At 44.6% G+C, this 19,858-nt stretch overlaps 1 protein-coding gene across 2 annotated transcripts in view; it reads left to right on the top strand.

Annotated features, from left to right (window-relative positions):
- The window catches only part of TEX26 (testis expressed 26), a 199,239-nt gene extending 193,388 nt beyond the window's left edge, over positions 1-5,851 (top strand). Inside the window, exon 8 of one of the 2 annotated variants that reach the window (XM_069640082.1) lies at positions 5,488-5,851. In XM_069640082.1, coding sequence (XP_069496183.1) covers positions 5,488-5,615 — 128 coding nt within the window. In that variant the 3' untranslated portion in view covers positions 5,616-5,851. The remainder of the gene's footprint in view (positions 1-5,487) is intronic. The other variant, XM_069640083.1, reaches the window with a different exon arrangement.
- Positions 5,852-19,858: the final 14,007 nt, after the last annotated feature.

The raw sequence follows: 19,858 nt of genomic DNA, 5'->3' as shown, positions 1-19,858 counted from the left end.
TCGTGAGTAGAAGGCTACTGGGTGTAACTGTCCTGTATCATCTCGCTGAGATAGTATGGCTCCTATTGCGTAGCTTGATGCATCTGTCTGTACTACATACGGCCGATTTGAGTCTGGGTGCATCAAAACTGGCACTGTTGTGAAGGCTCCCTTGAGCTCTTGAAAACCCTCTTCAGCCGCTGAGTCCCACTTGAAAGGTACTCTCTTTTTCAATAGCTGGGTGATTGGTTGAACCTTTTTAGGGAAGCCATCTATAAACCGATGATAAAAGTTGGCGAACCCTAGCACTGTTTGCACGTCTTTCATTGAGGTCGGTGATGGCCAGTCAAGTGTAGCCTGTACCTTCTTTTTGTCCATAGTGACGTCTTGAGGAGATAGAATGAAGCCCAGAAATTCCTCAGTGGATCGATGGAACTCACACTTTTCCAACTTAGCATAGAGTTTGTGTTCTCTCAATCGTTGGAGTACCGCCTTCAGGTGGCCTGATGTTCCTCCATGCTTTGTGAGTAGATGAGGATATTGTCTATACAGACGATGGCAAAGACATCCACGTAGCCTTGTAAGACCTCTCCAGGAAGTGTTGGAATGCGGCTGGCACGTTGCAAAGCCCCAGCAGCATCACCTGGTATTGGTATAATATGAACTTGGTCCGGAAGGTGGTTTTTCACTTGTCTCCCTGATTCACACGAACAAGATGGTAAGCCCAGTGTAGGTCTAGTTTTGTGTAGATTGTTGTTCCCCGCAACTGATCCAGTAAGACAGATATTAGGGGAAGGGGGCATTGATTCTTCACAGTGATATGGTTGATTGCTCTATAATCGATACATGTCCTCAAGTCTCCCGTTTTCTTTGGCACAAAGAATAAGGGTGAAGAGACTGGCGAGGTGGAATGCTTTATGAACCCGTTGGCTAAGTTAGTCTCGATGTATTCTTTTAGATGCTCGTTTTCTGCCTCGGTCACGGCATAGATCCTACTGTATGGTAGTACAGCGCCAGGTTCAAGATCAATTCAGCCATCAAAGGTTCGGTGTGGTGGTAGGGTTTCAGCTGCAACTTTGCTAAAGACATCCTTGTATTCTTCATACTCCGCCGGCAGTGTAAACTCGGTGCCCCCTATCGTATAGTTCATTGGCCCAGTTTCATTTCCCAGAGCCCTGCATCGCTCTCCACAATGAGCTGTTGGAAACCGTACCAGACCTGAGGCCCAGTCTATTGCTGGGTTATGGAGTCTCAGCCAAGACAATCCTAGGATCAAACCAAATTGCGGGGCTGCAGTGACATTAAATTGTAATGTTTCATGGTATTGTCCCCCACATTCCAACCGCACGGATTGTTTCTGCTTGGTAATCGGGCCTGACACCAGAGCGGGGCTGTCCACGCACTTGACATCCTCCGCCTGCTCCTTATTGACCAATGGAAGGCCCATTTGCTGTGCCAGCTGCTCGTCGACGAAGTTGCCGGTGGCTCCAGAATCTGCCATCAGGGACACGGGAACCCATCTGTTCTGCCAACTGAGATGGCCTGCTAGCATCACATGGGCGACCTGATCACGATGCATATTGGCTAGGACCTCCGGGATGTCTTTAGACTTGCTCGCCTGGACCACCATCACGGACGAGTGCTGGGGTTTCCCAAAACTCTCCCTAAACACAATTTGTCTCGCCGCCTCTTCTTTTTCTCTTCCTTCAAGAGCGGCCCCTGCACCGTTCCTATTTGCATGGGTTCTTCTGTGGTTTTCTTGGCAACCCTAGCAGGTCTTTGCTGGTCGAGCCGTGCTAATGGCTTGGATTCCCATTTCCGATGATCCTGTCTCCTTTCACTCTGCCTCTGATCCAAACAAAGCGCCAAGTATATCATCGTGGAGCAATTTTCTGGCTGGTATCCACTTGTGCTATCAAGTCTTTTAGCTCATCCCTCAAACCCTGGTAAAACAAGCCATTCTTTTTTTCTGTGGCCAGTCAGTTTCTACTGCTAACCGATTGAAGTTGGTCACGTAGGTTACAAGGTCTTTGCCTCCTTGGCGGAGGATCAGCAACTCCCTGTCCTTGATCGAGGACGCTGACCATCGATTGAAGATCTTTCTGAATTCCTGCAGGAACTCATCCCAACTGTACAAGACAGCATCGTCCTTGCCACCAAGGGTGTGGCCCAAGACGCTGTGTCCCCAACCAGGTATGAAATCACAAAAGCGGTGCGAATTTGCGCCGGCCGAAAGACCATGGGCATAGTCAAGAAATGTAGCTGTCATTGCATTATGAATTGGTTGAACTTTTGTGGATCTCCACGATACCTTTCTGGGGGTGTCAATGGCAGTGACGGCTCTGTGGACACCTGCACCGGAGTGAGAGGGGCTCTAGGCAATGGGGTGGCTTGGGCTGGATTTTGTGTTGTCAGGGTGTGTATCTGACCCGCCAATTGCATATAATCCTGTCTAGTCGCAGTCAGCTCAGCCTTGTGTTCCTGCAACAGCCTAACCATATCCTCCATGACTGATGGTGCTGCCTGGGCACCTGAATATACGTGGCCTCGCACTTCTGGCAGGTTCTTCACCTAAACTTGACTGGTGCAGAGGCAGCATGAACACCTGCCTCCCTGTTGGCTCTTGGCACCCGGGCTCTATGATTACCACGGGTCATCGCAACCCACCGGGGAAAGAGGGTTAGGGTCCGTTGGTTGGATGGGTTAAGGGGTTCAAGGGTAACCGGTAAGAGGGTAAGGTAGAGGTTATGGATGGGTTGGGGGTGTTAGGTTAAACATGTTCCTCGGCTCCTGCTGCTCCCCATCTGGGTATGTTGGTCTCCGCCCTTGCATTCACTGCATGCAAACACTCACTCGTACTGTGCAAAGGGGTGAAGCCTTTGCCTGGAGCTTCTAACCAGAGCATTGTATTTGGGTTAATATCATACTAAACCAGAACACTGTAAGGGTTAATACCCTGTAAATACCCTGTAAATTCTGAACACTGTAAGGATTAATACCCTGGTACTGCCTAAGACCTTGTGTCTTGCTAATCCTGCATTACTCCATGCAGGCTCTCATACTCTGGGCTGCCCCTCAGTACAACTGAACAATGATAACATGCATGCAATATTTGAGAACAAAGGAAAGCCACTTAGCTGCAGGTTTCTTTCCCGCGGCACCACGCAGGCTGATTCTGGTTGGCCGGGAATGTTCCGAGAGAAGTCAGCTGGGAAATACCAAGTAAATGATGAGTATGCGCAGCAGAAGTGTTTCGCAACGTGTCTACAGTTACTTGGTTTGTTTTGCCAATCATGCGATCCCTTGATTGTACACTCCGTGATCTGGTTACCCAGGGTTGCTATCACCGTGGGCTTACAGTTTGCACCATTACGGTCTACACATGTGCCCCACAAGCATGAACATGCGAAACCATGTGGTTAGCGTTCCCCCTCCGTTCGGAACACTCCGGGAGTTTCAGCGTCCCCGCCGTATATTGCAATGAAAGCGTGCACAGGGAAGTGTTAATCAACAATCACACGTGGAGTGCTTATCTGTTTCAGTGTGTGGGCCCTGGGGTTGATGAGTCGGGAGAGAGCCCCGCTATGGCTTGCTGCAGCAGCTCCTCTAACACACGTCCGATCCCTCCGATGACCTGTAGTGCGAGTGGGACCTTGCGGGCGTGGCTCGCGCATTCGCTCTGCCATGTCCTTCCCATTGCCCGCAGGCTCGTGTTCACACGGGCCTGCTGGGTAATGTAGTCTGTGGCCCTTTTTAGTCTTATGAGGCATGTCCTGCAAAATGGACAAAGAAGCGTCCTGGGACACCTTATTATGGACTTGTTCCTATTGCTAGGATTTATGATGTCTCTGTGGCTAGTGCCACCTACAGTGTGACTGGCACTGACAATAAAGTTAGCCCTGAACCTGCTAGATTACGCTGTATGTACTTAAATCTCCTTTATAAAGCCTCCAACTTTTATACGGTGATAATCAACAGAAGGTCATGGGATATGAAATGATCTTCTGAATTAGAATGGGAGTCATAGGGTTTTTGATTAGTATGTTTGGACCTCTATATTCGTGAAGGAACTATTAAACATATGTTTTATGAATGCAGATCTATTCAATGTGAATATTCTTCCACATTTCTGTAATATCTTGTTAGGGAGTCCCTCCTTATATTCAATGAATGTTAATTATTCATATCTTTGACCTTTACATGCATACTATAGCTGCAAACTGTAAAAACTTTCAGAATATTTAAATTAAGTGTTGGTGGAATAATATTTGAAATATACATACATTAGAAAAATGTTTAACAAAGTCTCCCATTGAGTTAAAGAAATATGAGTTAAAGTGGCATATCTTTATTAATGATCTCTCTTTATAATTCTGCCAATACTGTTACATCACCCGATTAAATCAGAAATGCTGTGATAGTTATAGTCAATTAACCAACTTAGATAGTTTTCATTGCTTAAGCTAATATATTCTTCATTATATCATTCGATTGACATTATGTTTGAACTATAATTGTTATTTAGGATTTTACCCTCTATTTTCCTGGTTGTGTAATCCTTACCTTGGCGATGTCTGTGTCCTTGTGTGTTTGTGCCCCTGTTTCTACGGATGTATGTTGCAAGTCTCTTGATTACTTTGCTACTTATCTTTTGCAAGTGATGAATTCTCTCTTATAACCTGGTTAACCTCATCCTTTATTTTCTGGCTATCCCAAGTCATGTAATGGGTTATATATGTTATAAAGGACAATTTAGGGAAATTGGGAATGAGGCATTCTTTTTGCAAGATTCGGTGTACTGTATTGTTTGTTATATGTGTAATGATTTGCATATAGGATTACACCTGTTATATTCTCTATTTGTATGGTGCTACAATAAGCTTGATAAAAATCAGTAAACACAAAAAGGAAGAAATGGTTAAGAGAGGTAGGTGCAGTGGACCAACCAATCGCCCTTTCTGCCCTTTCTGCAACACAAAGTAGCTGCATAACACCAGGTATCCCCTAGGATAGACCTACATGTGGTCTGGGAAAGAGCTAAAGATGTTGCTTGACAGACCTTAATAGGCACTCTTCCTGTCAGTGGATGCCCACAATCGGCAATATTCAATTTCCCCAGTTACTAAGCCAAGATGAAATGGAATAGCTCTTCTCTGCACGTCCCTTAGCAGGTGAGTGCACTGTCTGCATTAGACGGTTCTGGCTCGCCCCTGACCATACGTTTTTGTACAGCAAAGGGATTCCTACTAGTACTAATTCAAAAGCATAACATGATAAACGGCAAAACAATATGTTGTTGAAGCATCTGTTGCTTGCTCATTTGGTATGTATAGCACTTGAGTAAATCTTGTGTACTAGAGGAGTTGCTCGTTATTGTTCACAATCTCACTACAGTGCAACCTTATTAGCGATTTACTTTGCAGATGACCGTGTACTGTATTGGTTTTTATATTATCCCTTGTCAAATTTTCAGATTTAAAGACTTGTATATTTTCATTGTATTTGTAGAGAGAATTGTACTTGAAAGATTTCTCAAGATGGCAACTAAGAAGGAGGACCGGCCAAAGTCGGCAGCGTGGAGACCTCAAACATGTGATTTACATCGGACATCTAAGAGCCCTGCCTGCCCTCCTTAGTGATCAGTTTGAAAAAGTACACACCTTCAAAGGACTCCCCATGTTTCATCTATGATATCATTTTCATTGAGAAATTGTACTGTATTGCCGTGCTTTCCTGTAAGCAACACTAATGCTGTGCTGTCATTTCAATGCAGCTGAACCTGGACTCCCTTTCATGGAATAGATTCAAACTCCTCTCAGCAGATTCAGGCCTATTCTCTAAAAAATATTAAAAAGCAATAGGACAAATTCACAAATCTTTTTGTAGACCATGAACAAGCTGCAACTACCACAATCTGCATGCACTCTTCCCTGCAAGTATTCTGAGGGTGCACAGTGATTCACAAAGAATCCCAGGTGGCCATTGAGCAATTTGCAGCTGTGCCATGTTGGAGCTGAATAAGATCCGGAGTCACAGGTTTCAAGGGCATGTTCCCAGGCCCAGGTGCGTTGCTGGGAACTTACATATGGGAAGGTGAAAAGCGAAAACGTCAAATTACTCAAATTCAGGTGAAAGTGGTGTTAAACTGTGGGGGGAATGAAAATGAAAAATCTGGAAAATATACTTTAAAATCTTTTTTTTAAAGGTGGAAATGGTCCCTTTTTGTGAATGGCCATGCCTTATGGGGTTTGTAGGTGCGTCCCTAATTTTGCTTGACTATGGCCACTCCTCAAGCCACTTGGATTTTGCATGGGCAAATTGAGGGCAATTGAAGGTCCACCATCTTCCTACCCACTCCGTTTTTTGTGTGTGTGTGTGTGTGTGTATGTGTGTGTGTGTGTGGTTACAAATAGGAACACGGATACAGCCAAAATCATATGCAAATACCCTAAAAGAAGTACAGTATGTGCTTACAGAATATGTAAAAAGTGTGCATAGTCAAATATTGCAAACTGTGCATGTTCAATGATAGGCATAATGATAGGCATAAGAACATGCTTTTAGCAGACACACTGCCACAGTCCAACCTCTAGGCTTACTATGCAATTATCTGAGTGCTATTCTGAAATAATGTTGACAAAAGGCTTTCAAATGTCACTATACATTGGTACATACATATCATTGCTTGTGAGTTCTACATTATGAAGAAACATTTTGATCACCTATCATGACTCAATAATGATACATTTATCTGATGATATGGTCTGCACATTAGTGCAGAATTGACTCAAATAAAACAGACTGACGATTTGATTTGACTTTTTTTAGATCTCTGATGTGTTCTGTTTTGATTAGCAAAGCAGTGATTTGGAAGTTTATATTTGTAAAGCTTTCTTTTTAAATAAAATTGCAGAACATGTTGTCTGAAGGGAGCTTTTGCAACTTGCCATAACCAGCAAACAGAGGTCGAGCTGAAGGGGGTCGCTTTGTACCAGTGACACAAAGCCCCTTTTACAGGCTAGGGTACCTCAAATGTGCTGGCTCTATTGTCGTTGAAAATAGCAATTTCTTATGGCAAAAAGGGAATCCCCGAACTGAAAGAGGACAAACAGCATTTGCGCCCTGCTTGCTAGCTTCACTTTCTAACTGCTGCCAGAAACTACGAAACTTTAGAATCATGCAGCGGCTGCCATTACGCTTGTTCAATGCAAAATACACTAGGATGAGCAGAGGTGAGGGTGCTTGCCCTGTAGCCCCCAAGGACATGAGCTATTCTACTGCTTCCACGTGATGACTGGTGACATTTTGTTCATACCAGAAGAAATTACGGAAGGAAGGCACAGACCGAATCCCTGTACTGCAAAGAAGGCTCCCAGGTCACAAATGGAGGCAAAGAGACGCTTCCATCAACCTGCCTGAAGTGTTCGGATCCAATTTGTGTCTTCTCCCTTTTAATTCTCCTTGTTCCTCCTACTTCTTTACCTTATTCTCATCACCACCTCCACTCTGCCCCAGGACTCTGCCTCTTCCTCTCTTCTCTGCTGCTACTTTCTCGTCTCATTTGTTTCCTCTCCTCGTATCCTCTTTCTCTTCTCCTTTCTCACCACTCCTCTTCTTCTCCACTCTGCCGCTCCTCCTCCACACTCTGTCTCTGCTCCTTCAGCTCGCACAACCACTACACTAAACTTCACTCACACCTCTAATTCCCCTACTTGTTCCTCTCCCCCTGCCCCTTTTAATTAACTGGTAGTGGGCGGAGCCTAGAGTGATTCCTTATGGAAATTCAGCACTTAAAGATAAACCGGGTTCGATCTCTGGAGTCCAGTGAACTGTTCTGAGTTGGCTAGTGGACTGCCCCACGACTCTGCTAGCATATAGTACTAAGCATTCACCCCGCCCACATCTTGGATTTTTTTGGCCAAAGCTTTGTGCTCCTGCAGCTGTTTGCGGGTTCACTGTGCCCGCCCTCCTGCTGCCGCATGAGGTGTCAGCCTGGACTCTAGCCCAGACCTTACTACATTAGTGAAACAGAAATCCTGAAAATGATGTCATCCGGGCCAAGCCCATGACTCCACCAAGCCCTGCTCACCGGCCAGCCCACATCTCACAAAGCTCCGTCCACCGGCCCCACACAGATATTTAAAAAAAAGAAAAAAGCAACTACCCTGTAGTGTTGCTATGCTTATATGGGCAGAATTTACATTGAATACTGAGACTGCTCCCATGACTCCATGTGATTCACATGGCGGCATGGGCAGAATTTCTCAGATTGTCAAAAAACCCAGAGACTCCATGCTCTTCCATGGAAACCCAGAGAAGTGCATACAAACCCTGAGTCTCTGGGCTAAACCCAAAGACTAGGCAGATCTGCTCTAGCTTAGCATGCGTGAGCCCCTGCTTTGTCGTCCCACGTTGCTGCATTTTCGCGGCATCAATCTGGACTTTTGTCTGGTTTGCGGAGAACACAAAAGCAGGAATGAGTGGGATTCATGTTTGTTTTTGTACAAAGTGCCTGTGAGCCTTTTGCACATCTATTTATCAATATTACATGATTTACAAATATCACTTGCAGACCTGGCAGAATTAGTGCAGGGCCCATTTCAACATGATGGTTGGAGGGCCCCCTTACTAGGAGCAGAAAACTTTCTGGGCATCGGTAGGGTGCATAAATCATATTAGTACCCAACAGGGGTAGCAGCCTCCCAGCCAATGAGGAGGCTCGGATCGGGGGGATTACCAGACGGTGATCCCGCCACCCTGATCCTCCTCAGGGCTGGAGGCCGCCATCCTCCTCCGCTGGGGAACCAGGTAAGTGCTCCCTCCCCCCACCCACAGATGTCCCTTCCCCCAACCCCTCACCTACATTCTTTTTGGTTCCTTTTTGGGCGCAGACGCGCTGGTAACACTTCTGTCCCCAGAGCGTCCGCTCCGATCTGCGACACACCGCAATGGAAAGGAAGAAGGGAGTATGTGTCGTCCCTTCTCTCCTTTCCATGGCGGCCATATTTTTGTTTGCTTTTTTTCTTATTTTATTTAATGGCCGCCATGAAAGGGAGAAGGGACTACATGTAGTCCCATCTCCCTTGACCATGGCGGCCTTTTGTTTCTTCACTTTTTGTTTTACTATTTACAATGGCCGCCATGGAAAGGGAGAACGGACTTCCTTTCCCCTTCCTTGGTGGTCGTTTTTTTTCTTTTTGTTTCCAGTTGCGAAAAGCCGGAGCATTTTGCAACTGAAAAAAAATGCTTTTAGTATCCCTGTCTTACAGGCCGGGGTACTAGTAGCAATAAGCCCTCACATAGGGGGAATTACTGCTTCGGGTAATGCCCCGGGGCCTGCCTTAAGTCCCTTGCTTTGCTCGACCCTGTAACTATGGGCCCTAGGGCCTTACCTGGAGCAGTAATGCCCCCATACTCAGGCCTTTTTGCTTAAATGGAGACACATACAGCCGGGGGTTAATAGTCGGAAATTATCCTAAGACGGCCAACCAGCAGGGAGCTGAAACACTAAATGCCCACTGATTAGCACCTTATTGTCTTTTAACACTGGGTCCTCATTACGCCCCTTGCTAACAAAGAAGAACTTATAGCTTTGCAGTGGGCATTTGGTGTTTCAGCTCCCTCCTGACTGGGCGTCTGCTGATAACTCCTCAGTATATTTCTCTGCTTTAAATGTGCGCGCTCATTTTACAAACCTCTTTTGCTGGATTTCTTCAGGGGTCACTTCCAACTGCCAGCCTGAAGGGTTCCAGCAAATGAAGCTGTAATGCAAGTGCTACAAAGTGCACATTTAAAACCCCAGATTTAAAATGCTATAGAAAGGAATCTATTTCCATTATATAGGGGGTCATTACGAGTTGGGCGGTAAGGGTTTACCGGCACCATTAAGGATGCCGGTGCCGGTAAACCCTTACCGCCCTATTCCGAGGTCCCTTAGCGAGTCCCAGCAGGAGCGGCTGGTCTGATATGGGGGCTCAAATGGGAATGGGGAATGGTTTACTGAATGGGCACTTACCGGGTCTGCATAGGTCGGAATGTCCCGATAAGTCCCCATTCAGTCACACCGAACCCGGGTTTGGAGGGCTAACTCCAAACTCGTAATGACCCCCATAGACTTCTGAGTGGCAACAATGGAGCAGTTGCTGGGAGCCCGCCTGAGGGTCGAGGCCCCTTTAATTTTAAATGGTTCAAAGGCCCTGATGCCATCACTGACACTGTCTGTGGGCCTGCAAACCAGTTGGTTTTTCACCCAATTCTCTGACACCATTACAAATTAATTCCATTTCCCAATGATCAAATGAAGTGCAGTCTTACAGTTGCCTGGCAAGCACACAAGGCGAACAATGCCCTGGGGAATCTGATTGGGGTTGTTTTACAGAGGTAAAAAGAATCGCCGCGAAATTGACCGCAGTCAATTTCGCTACAAATACGTTTTTGCCTCTGTAAAAAAACAAAAACATGTCCCCTCCAAGCCACCTGTAGGCCCACAACCCCCCTACTTACATTTTCTCCATCTGCCGCCTCCTCTCCTGTACCCTGTACCCTGCAGCGTCAGTTCTGTCCCTCTAACGCGGGTTGGTGCTGACACCGCAGGGTCCCTTTTTCTTTTTTCTTCTTTTTTTTGGGGTCCCCCACTTCCAATGTAGAGGAAGCAGTGGACACCCCTGCAACCCATGACGCCTAAAATACAGATAATAGGGAGCGGGGGACACATGTATAGTAAGTAGGTCCTGTGAATGCACATATACACACATACACTCCGTCAGATGATCAGAGAAATAGACATGCAGTCAGTGATAACCCCACTAGCAAGGCACACAGATATTCACCCCTGTCCCCAGTCCCCTGGTGAGAAGAACAGCATGTCTGACTTACTGGACCCCCATTCACCACAAACAGTGGCAATGTTAAGCCATTTTTGCACTAGCTAATACATTATGGGTTCTTTTAATTCTGGAGTTAACCTGCACACTCAGGACTGTATGCATCAAAACCTCAGGTTTCACACGTTTCACTCACTATACCCTCTTGAGCACCACCACCCAAACCTCCGTTATTGCAGAACCTTGTGCCAAGAATTTGCCAAAAGGACAGGAGTGTGCTACACAAGTTTGTTTTACTCATTTCATTACATCATTGACTGTCTGTTCATTTTGGAAACTGTCACACTGTGGGGGATCAATTAGAGGTTGGGAGACTAGAATAGTTTCACAAAAAGCAAGATTTATTGTGAGAACACAGGTTCTAGGATTGGAGTAAAGGATGCAAATCAAAGTGTATATTTCTCTTTACATAAACATGAGGGCAAGTACAACAGAACAAGAACAGGGAATGTTCATCGAAGTCAAAGGCAGTCTTAATCAGGATTGGGCTCTGGATGGATTAGTCCTGGGGAAGTATTGCTTGTGAAACCCTGGGGAAGTATTGCTTATGAAACCCTCATCAAAAGTCTCTGGGGCAAAGTCTGGCCCTTCGAAGGTGTGATTGTCAGCTTGACTCTGACAGCCTCTTTCTTCCTTGTCTCGCCATCGTCATTGTAGCCTCCTGCCAAAGGTAGTCACACTAGTTATGTTTTGTACACTGTTATGGGGTTTTGTCTTTCTTTTCTTCTGGATTCTGTCTCATAAGTGTTCACTACAGACTCAGTCTCCTTCACCAAGTATTCCCCCCAGGCTTGAACCTCAGTACACCTGCAGAATTCGGTTTCCAGGGAGCCCCTCGGTCAGCAAACCTGGATTTGGAACTGCTGGGAAGTTCTGCTTTGTTCTCTGTGGTGGGTTTGGATTAAGGTTTTCAGCTAGCCCCAAGGCCTCCAACCAGTAGATTACGAGCTACTCGCCTGAGGCTTCCCAGTAGCTATTTGCATCCAACACCAAACAAGCCCTGTGAATTTGTTTTGGTGTCTGAAGTCCCTTGGCTTTTTCCCCCGCCCCTCCCTCTCCTCGTCCTGCAAATTAAACAGTCAAAAGCTGTCTACACGGTGATAGGAGGGGCTGCATCTGGGCTTGAAGGGCACGAGCAGTGTTGCAACAAGGGTTTGCTATCAATAACAATAGTAAATGGGAAATGTGTGTTGTGGCCATTGTCATCAAGAGGTGTTAATGATTGATGGTTACAAAGTGAAGTGGTGCATAAATCTGCATGCCATGTGGAACAAAGCCAGGCCTGTAATCATTTCAGTCTTACTGTGCTGCTTTAGATTTATTTCGGTTGTTTATTGCTCTCTGTGTGTTGTAAGGAACTCATGGTAGCAACAGTAAAGACAGACACAAGTGATCACAGTTGAAGGGTGTTTATTAAACTATATAGGTAATCTAAACCTAAATGTAAGATGGGTGCAAGCTTTGACCATCAAACAATAATAAGGCAGTCCTAGTGGTGTATTTATCAAATAAAAGGGCCTATACTAAGAAGAACCTATTGCCAGTCCTTATGCTAAATACAAATGAAGTGTGGGATAATGTTCTTAAGAAAGAAGGAAGTGTTCACAAATAATATGCTAGGATGTGGTAGTTGGGGTGTTCCTTCCCTACGTTTTAAGCACAAGATAAGTGAACGGATTCCGAAGCACAGTACACGCTCAAACTTTCCTAGCACAAGCCAACAGTTCCATTCTCAACAATCAGGGACTTCAGTGGTTAAGTCTCTTTTCTACAAACAGTCTCTTGCCCCCGAGGATCTGATTGGTTTCAAACTAATAAACAAAAGTTCCTTTCTGTAAGCATGTTGCGTGTTGCTGTTGGGTGATGCCTTTTCACCCCTGGATTCCCCTCATCTGGGCTCAGATCCACAAAAAGTTCTAAATGATATCAGGACCATCAGAAGTTAAGTTTTCTTGCTTCCGAGGGCCTGAAAGGTTCAAAGTACCGAGATAAAGTTCAATAAAAAGTTCTAGAGTTCTTCTCTGGTTGTACTTGGGTGATAGCTATGAACCCCTCTTCCGGGCTCAGACCCTTCTCGAATATCAGCTACTCTCTGACGGGTTTACTCTGGCATGGCATGCATTCAAAGAATTTCCCTGTTGTACTTTTCTTTGTTGCATTCACGGGTCGGTGTGTGTTGGCTCATCACCCTTGGATCCACTTCTTCCAGGCTCAGACCCTATTCGACTATTCGTCTCCCTCTGTCGTGTTCACTATGGCTTTCAATGCAATTTTGCCTGTGACAGTCATAAATCTTAATGTCTTTTTAAACAGTTTACCGTGGGCATCCCTCAGCCAGGTTCACCCTTGTCAACTCACTGTATATTGGGACTTTTAGACTTCACCCCTTTGACATCAGTTTTACGAGGCGGGATTCACTTTCCTTCATTTCACAATCATCTGTCGGGCAAAGACTTTCGACTGTACAGAGGATTTTACTGGACCCCTATATGACCACTTTGGCTCCCTTTCTTGCCTTTCCCAAGGCCTTCTGGTAGTGATAGTTTCAACAATCAGGTAATTGGCCAGAGTTTCCTGAGTGAGCACCAACGTGGTGCCAGACTCCTATGTTGCTGGTTTTCCCCCTTTTAGTATCAATAGATCTTTATGCTTCACAGTTAAATTAGCCTTTTGCTACTTTTTGTTCAACACAGTCTGGTTTCTTATCGGCTCTCCCCTCGACTCACCGGCTATGATGAACCACTTGGCTTTTCTTCTCTCAGGAGTCAAGGTTGGTACCACGGAGACAAGCATTTCCTCCCGGCTTGGTTATCAGCAAAGGAGGGTCTTGTGTACCATTGACATCTGCTGCAACACGTGTTTGCTATTGTTTGCAGTCTTACGATTCCTTCCACTGAGGTTTCACGGGCTGTGGTTGGAAAGGTCAAGGCCACTTGTCTCCTTATCACCCTCTTGGTTTGCGCCGTCTTTCTCCTTCTCTTGAACTGCTGTGCTGAGTGAACTCTCTCGGCGTGCGGTCTGCCTTGCTCGTTGTATACTCTCGTGCTCCACCTTTTATCCCTGTGGAGAGAGGAAAGGGCTGTCAAGTGTGTGAGGTTCTGGTCAATTGCCTGACTTTGCCTGACCCTTGGGTTGGGACATGACAGGAAAACAGATTTATCATTGGTCTGTTGTCTTTCGTGGGGTAAGACAGTATTATATGGATTTACAACCCTCGTACCAGGGGGGCTAATAAACTCAGAAGGATGAGATTGGTAGGGTTTGGGAAATAAACAGGAATGACCAGGATTATTATCGTAAAATTAACCAGGGGGATTGTGGGAACGGTAGTGTTTTGTTAAAGTAGACTGGATGTTCTGGAAAGAATAAGCAGAGGGACGTGGAGAAGAACTATTGCGAGTATTTGGGTAGGAAACCAGAAAACAGGTGGTCTAGGAGAGATAGTTTCTGGGTGCAACAGGGTTTGGGATCCTAGAGGATTTGTTATATACAGAGGTGTTATGGGATTTGGGCAAGAGAGATTTATAGGGAGGAAGGGAGACAGATGTGGTACAACCTACAAAGGTCTCAGAGATCTCGTCCTCCTATCCTTCTCTGGCATAATACTGCGTCTCACTTGGGGTATTTCCCCGAGCATAACCCCGGGCTCCCCCAACCAGATGATCCTCCCTCGCTCATCCGTCCCCAGGGTTGGGATCTGAGAGCGCCAGCCCTCCCATGGCCACCTGAATAAGGGATTCTCAAGGTCTACTTGGGAGAATACTCTCAGGTTTCTCACAGTATGTATGTACATGTGTAGAAAAAAGACAAACTGTGTGAGTCCCAGCTTGCAAGAAAAAACCTCCATCTAGCATTATATATTGCTGTTTATGGTAAAACTTTGATTCTTTTGTATTTGAAGATACTGGGTTCTCTGTTTTAAGGCAGCAGTACCAGAACTGTATTAAAGGTTAAGATAGAATTTTCCATAATTTGGAGAAGCCCACCTTTATGCATGTCCCAATACAGGCATTCAAGCACTAACAGCAATTTTACATTTAAGCAACTTTGATAAACTACTAGCTGCACTACAGTCTGGTGTTTGTCCATTTAAATTTATAAAACTAAACAGTAATGTAAAATGGCGTGCTATAAATATGCCAGGACTTAAAGAAACATGTTTTGTGAGTTCTATTTCATCCTATGTCTTGCGAAACAATCGTGCAAATGAAGTAATTAGGTGAGAAAAGTGAGAAGGGGTTTGCATGTATATACTTTGATATTTATTGGCTTAATATAGCTTAAACCTAGCTACTAAGTAACAGAACTGTATAAAACAGGATGGTGAATACTATAATAGGTTATTTATAACGTGCTTAATACCCAGAGGTTTCTAAGCGCAGACCCAGGGATCGAACCTGTGTGGCTCCATGTCGTCTTGCTTCCAAGGTGAGCACGTTGCCGCTGAGCAATCCTCCCGAGACAGCACAAAGAGAGAGCATTGAGGAGAGCCATAGGATGGAAGACTAATTAAAATGAAGATCCCCTTTGGCTATGCACACACACTTGGAGATCTACAGAGATCTGTTGTGAACCTGCTCACATATGTTCAAATTCTGGCAGGGATTTCCAGCCTTTCAAAACTGGGTTGAAATGGTGCAAATTATGAGCCCGGTTTTTGTTTTTACAAAAAACTGAGCACAACACTATACAATGTACACGTCATTCTTAACACATGAAACATTATATGTCTGAGAGAGCTGTACCTGCAAACCAGGCATGGCCAATTGGTTATGCACCAGAATGACCTGCGTGATTCCTGCACGGAGAGGCAGTGATCCTGTGCGCTGTTTTCTGTAACACTGCCTCCTTCTTAAAGGGCAGGAGGGTGGCAGGACGCCACCCATTATGCATAAGTCACCCATCACTAAAACCATAATTTCTTTGCTCAAATTGTTAATAACATTATTCATGTATTGTCTAGTAGGTTTGTTATATAATTTGTGTACGTTTCAAGTCATTGCTATAAAACTGAACGTTATTTTAGCCCTATGATTTACACATTTATTTTGCATACAACTTGATCACATGGTTTACACCTGTTCATTTTTTCAATCTTGCAAATTATTTTTTTACATAAACCATTTAAGGGCAGCCATGAAGTAGGCTTCGCTTAATTTTCCTTGGCTAAATTCTGTGACCTCGAATGTGAGCAATTTTTTAATTTTTTAAATGGGGATATTCTAAACTGGCAGTGGATTTAATTTTTTGACAAAGCAGAATGTGGTATATGCTGAATTTTGTAAAAACTGTGTAACACTTTGATTGAAACACTCCTCATATTATTTTTGCACATGCGGCCCCAAATGAAACAAATATACTCCTGATGTTGAAATCCTGGATGCTGATGCAAAAGGCAAAAGATGTACCATTTCCATTCAAAGTGGGAAACTATGTGTTTTCCTTCTAACGAAAATGTGCATCTTTCATCTACGGTGCTCAGGTTACAGTGGGAGTAATGAGTAACGTTGAGTCATTTTACAATAAAACACACACATTATGAAAATAATGTTCCAAAAGGAAGCTATCTGCAATCCTAATAAGTAGGTAAACTAAATGCTGCAATGCAAATGCTGTTAAAGATGCACCCTTCAAAGTTGCTAACTATTTGATGAAAGCCAAATGTACTTTTACAGATGGTGCAATTGTGAAAGGCACAATGACTCCGTGGCTGAGTCTGTTGTAAGAGATTTTAAAATCTTTCCTGAATTTATGTCTGCCATGTCAGATGTGCAGTTAGGTGCAAACACTATGGCAAGAAGGGTATCTGCACTGTGATTGCCAATCCCTGCGAATCTGCCCTTTTCACATTAACTTCCTGTAATCAAAACTTTGATCCTGTCAGCATGCAATATCAGCCTTCACACTGAATGTCCCGGTTCGTTTCCTACATTATGATATGCTTGACAATTCTTAGGAGACTACTAATACAAAATAATGAAATAAAGATGTTTTTGAAGTTATTTATATCGTAGTAAATGCATATGTTATTCCTTTTGTATTTAAAGAGCAAATAAACTGCCCAAATAAATCTTGGTACAAATTCTCATTCTCATGCACATCACCACGCCAGTATCTCTTGCCAGTAGCTCCCGCCCATTGGCCATTAACTATAAGTAGCGCTTGCCAACGTAAAGGTTGGAGATCCCTGAACTAGCCTGCTTCTCTAATACTGTTTCTCGTCACTCTCTCGCAGAAGAGCAAATAGTTTGTGGTGTCGTTGATGTCGTTGATGTCCTTCCCCCAGATCGGGCTTCCAACTAGCCGATTATTTAGCTTCTAGCTTCTCTCTCTTTTCCTTATTTGTAGGCTTGGGTCCAAACCAGTCTTCAGCTTGAAGTTCACAAGGCTCTTAATTGTTTTGCCTTATTATCTTCCTAAAGAAGCCCCTCCCCCCACTGACTATGCTTTTCACCTTTAGCCCCTCCTTCCTGTTCTCTAGTCATCTTGGCTTTAACCAATACCGAGTGTTATTCTTAAAACGTGCTACCTCTCATGGCATTCTCTGCCCTTCCTCCCTCTTGCCTTCCTCCTCCTGGTCATCCCTTTCTCCCACTCCTTGCATCAAATATAAGCTCAAGTATACACTGTTTGCTGGAACCTCGCTCTGCCTGGAACCTTGGAAAACGCTGTTGGATACTTCTTTTTTAACATTACTTGGTACGGTCACTGGAAAGAATTATAGAGACACTTTACTATAGTACAGCCGTACTTCATTCTATTAAATATATCAATTACAGTGTTTATTTTGTATTTAAATAGGTGGCCGCCCCTTTTACCCAGAAGACCTCAAAAACCCTAGGCCGCGTGCATCTATGCACGCGCATCAAGTATACGCTCAAGTATACGCTGTTTGCTGGAACCTCGCTCTGCCTGGAACCTTGGAAAATGATGTTGGATACATCTTTTTTAACATTACTTGGTACGGTCACTGGAAAGAATTATAGAGACACTTTACTATAGTACAGCCGTACTTCATTCTATTAAATATATCAATTACAGCGTTTATTTTGTATTTATATAGGTGGCACCGCCTCTTTTACCCAAAAGACCTCAAGAAGCCCCTCCCCCCACTGACTATGCTTTTCACCTTTAGCCCCTCCTTCCTGTTCTCTAGTCATCTTGGCTTTAACCAATACCGAGTGTTATTCTTAAAACGTGCTACCTCTCATGGCATTCTCTGCCCTTCCTCCCTCTTGCCTTCCTCCTCCTGGTCATCCCTTTCTCCCACTCCTTGCATCAAGTATAAGCTCAAGTATACACTGTTTTCTGGAACCTCGCTCTGCCTGGAACCTTGGAAAACGCTGTTGGATACTTCTTTTTTAACATTACTTGGTACGGTCACTGGAAAGAATTATAGAGACACTTTACTATAGTACAGCCGTACTTCATTCTATTAAATATATCAATTACAGTGTTTATTTTGTATTTAAATAGGTGGCCGCCCCTTTTACCCAGAAGACCTCAAAAACCCTAGGCCGCGTGCATCTATGCACGCGCATCAAGTATACGCTCAAGTATACGCTGTTTGCTGGAACCTCGCTCTGCCTGGAACCTTGGAAAATGATGTTGGATACATCTTTTTTAACATTACTTGGTACGGTCACTGGAAAGAATTATAGAGACACTTTACTATAGTACAGCCGTACTTCATTCTATTAAATATATCAATTACAGCGTTTATTTTGTATTTATATAGGTGGCACCGCCTCTTTTACCCAAAAGACCTCAAAAACCCTGGGCCGCACGCATCAAGTACACGCTCAAGTATACGCTGTTTGCTGTTCGCTGGCTCGCCGACTTATCGGCTGTCTCCCTTCCCCATCCTTTGTTCCCTTTTACCCTGACCTGACGCTTACAATCAGCATTCTCTAAGTGTGCGAGACAATCTCGGAATCTGGATACTCCGTACGTGACATCTTAGCCAGCCTGCTTGCTCGGTTGGTCCGGAACGGAATGAAAGTAAGCTTTTGACTGTGTCCTCGAGCTATTGTGCTGTCTATATAGTCATTTACGAATTACTGCCGGATATTGTAACGTTTCTAGGTGATTTGTGATCTTATTGCCTAGGCTAGTTAAGTACGTGGTGAGTGGTCTGTGCAGTCACCGTATGCATATGGCTTCTGCTCCTATCACAAGCACAATCATTGACTCGATGATCTGCGCAAGCAGATCCTCATATGTTGAACAGCCCGCATCTGAGGCTTTGCCTCCTTATTCTCCCAAAACACGCCCATTGGTGCCTTCAACTCATACTGCACAGATTCAGTCTGCTACACGTGCTAACTCCTTGGTGTCCCTAGACTTCGTGGAATGCACTTCTACTCATGACTCATTTAAAGCTGATCTTGGCAATATGGTGGACCTGGATACTCAAGTCTGCTGATCCATAAGTATGCTCACTCCCCTGGTCACAAGGTCGCCCGAGTGGAAGCTTCACTCCAAAACCCAGCCTTGTAATACCTCCCTAATGGCCCATCTGAATAATACCATCATTGACATCAATAATGAACCCATACCTGCACAAATGATATAGTCCCCTGACCTCACACAGCCGCAAATAAATTACCCTTGCCTTGATGCTTCAACACACTCCCACTCCCTGGAGAATAATGAAGGGAGGTCTCCCCATACATTCCCGGTCATAATAAAAATCCTTGACCTCCTGGATAAAGGGCACGATCTTTCGCATTTGGAACTTCGTGAAATAAAAAGTATGATGCGTCAGATGTGCTCTAAAATGGATCATATAGAGGGCTTTATATTAGTCTGGGAATCTATAATGATTCACAAACAAGAATTGGAAAACAATTGAATGCTGATTCCGAAACTGTCCACTGCTGAAAAAGGTGTGCAATGCCTACTGGAAGTCATTTCCCATGTCTCTGCAGCAATTCCCCTATTACCCCCACCTGAACTTAGTGCCCCCTTGCTGAACTCCTGCGTGTGTGGCCCTA

Source organism: Ambystoma mexicanum, chromosome 7q (assembly GCF_040938575.1).
Source record: "Ambystoma mexicanum isolate Mex_15411 chromosome 7q, UKY_AmexF1_1, whole genome shotgun sequence".
Lineage (NCBI taxonomy): Eukaryota > Metazoa > Chordata > Amphibia > Caudata > Ambystomatidae > Ambystoma > Ambystoma mexicanum.
Note: the sequence above shows the minus strand (reverse complement) of the source record. Positions and strands in the feature narration are given on the sequence as shown.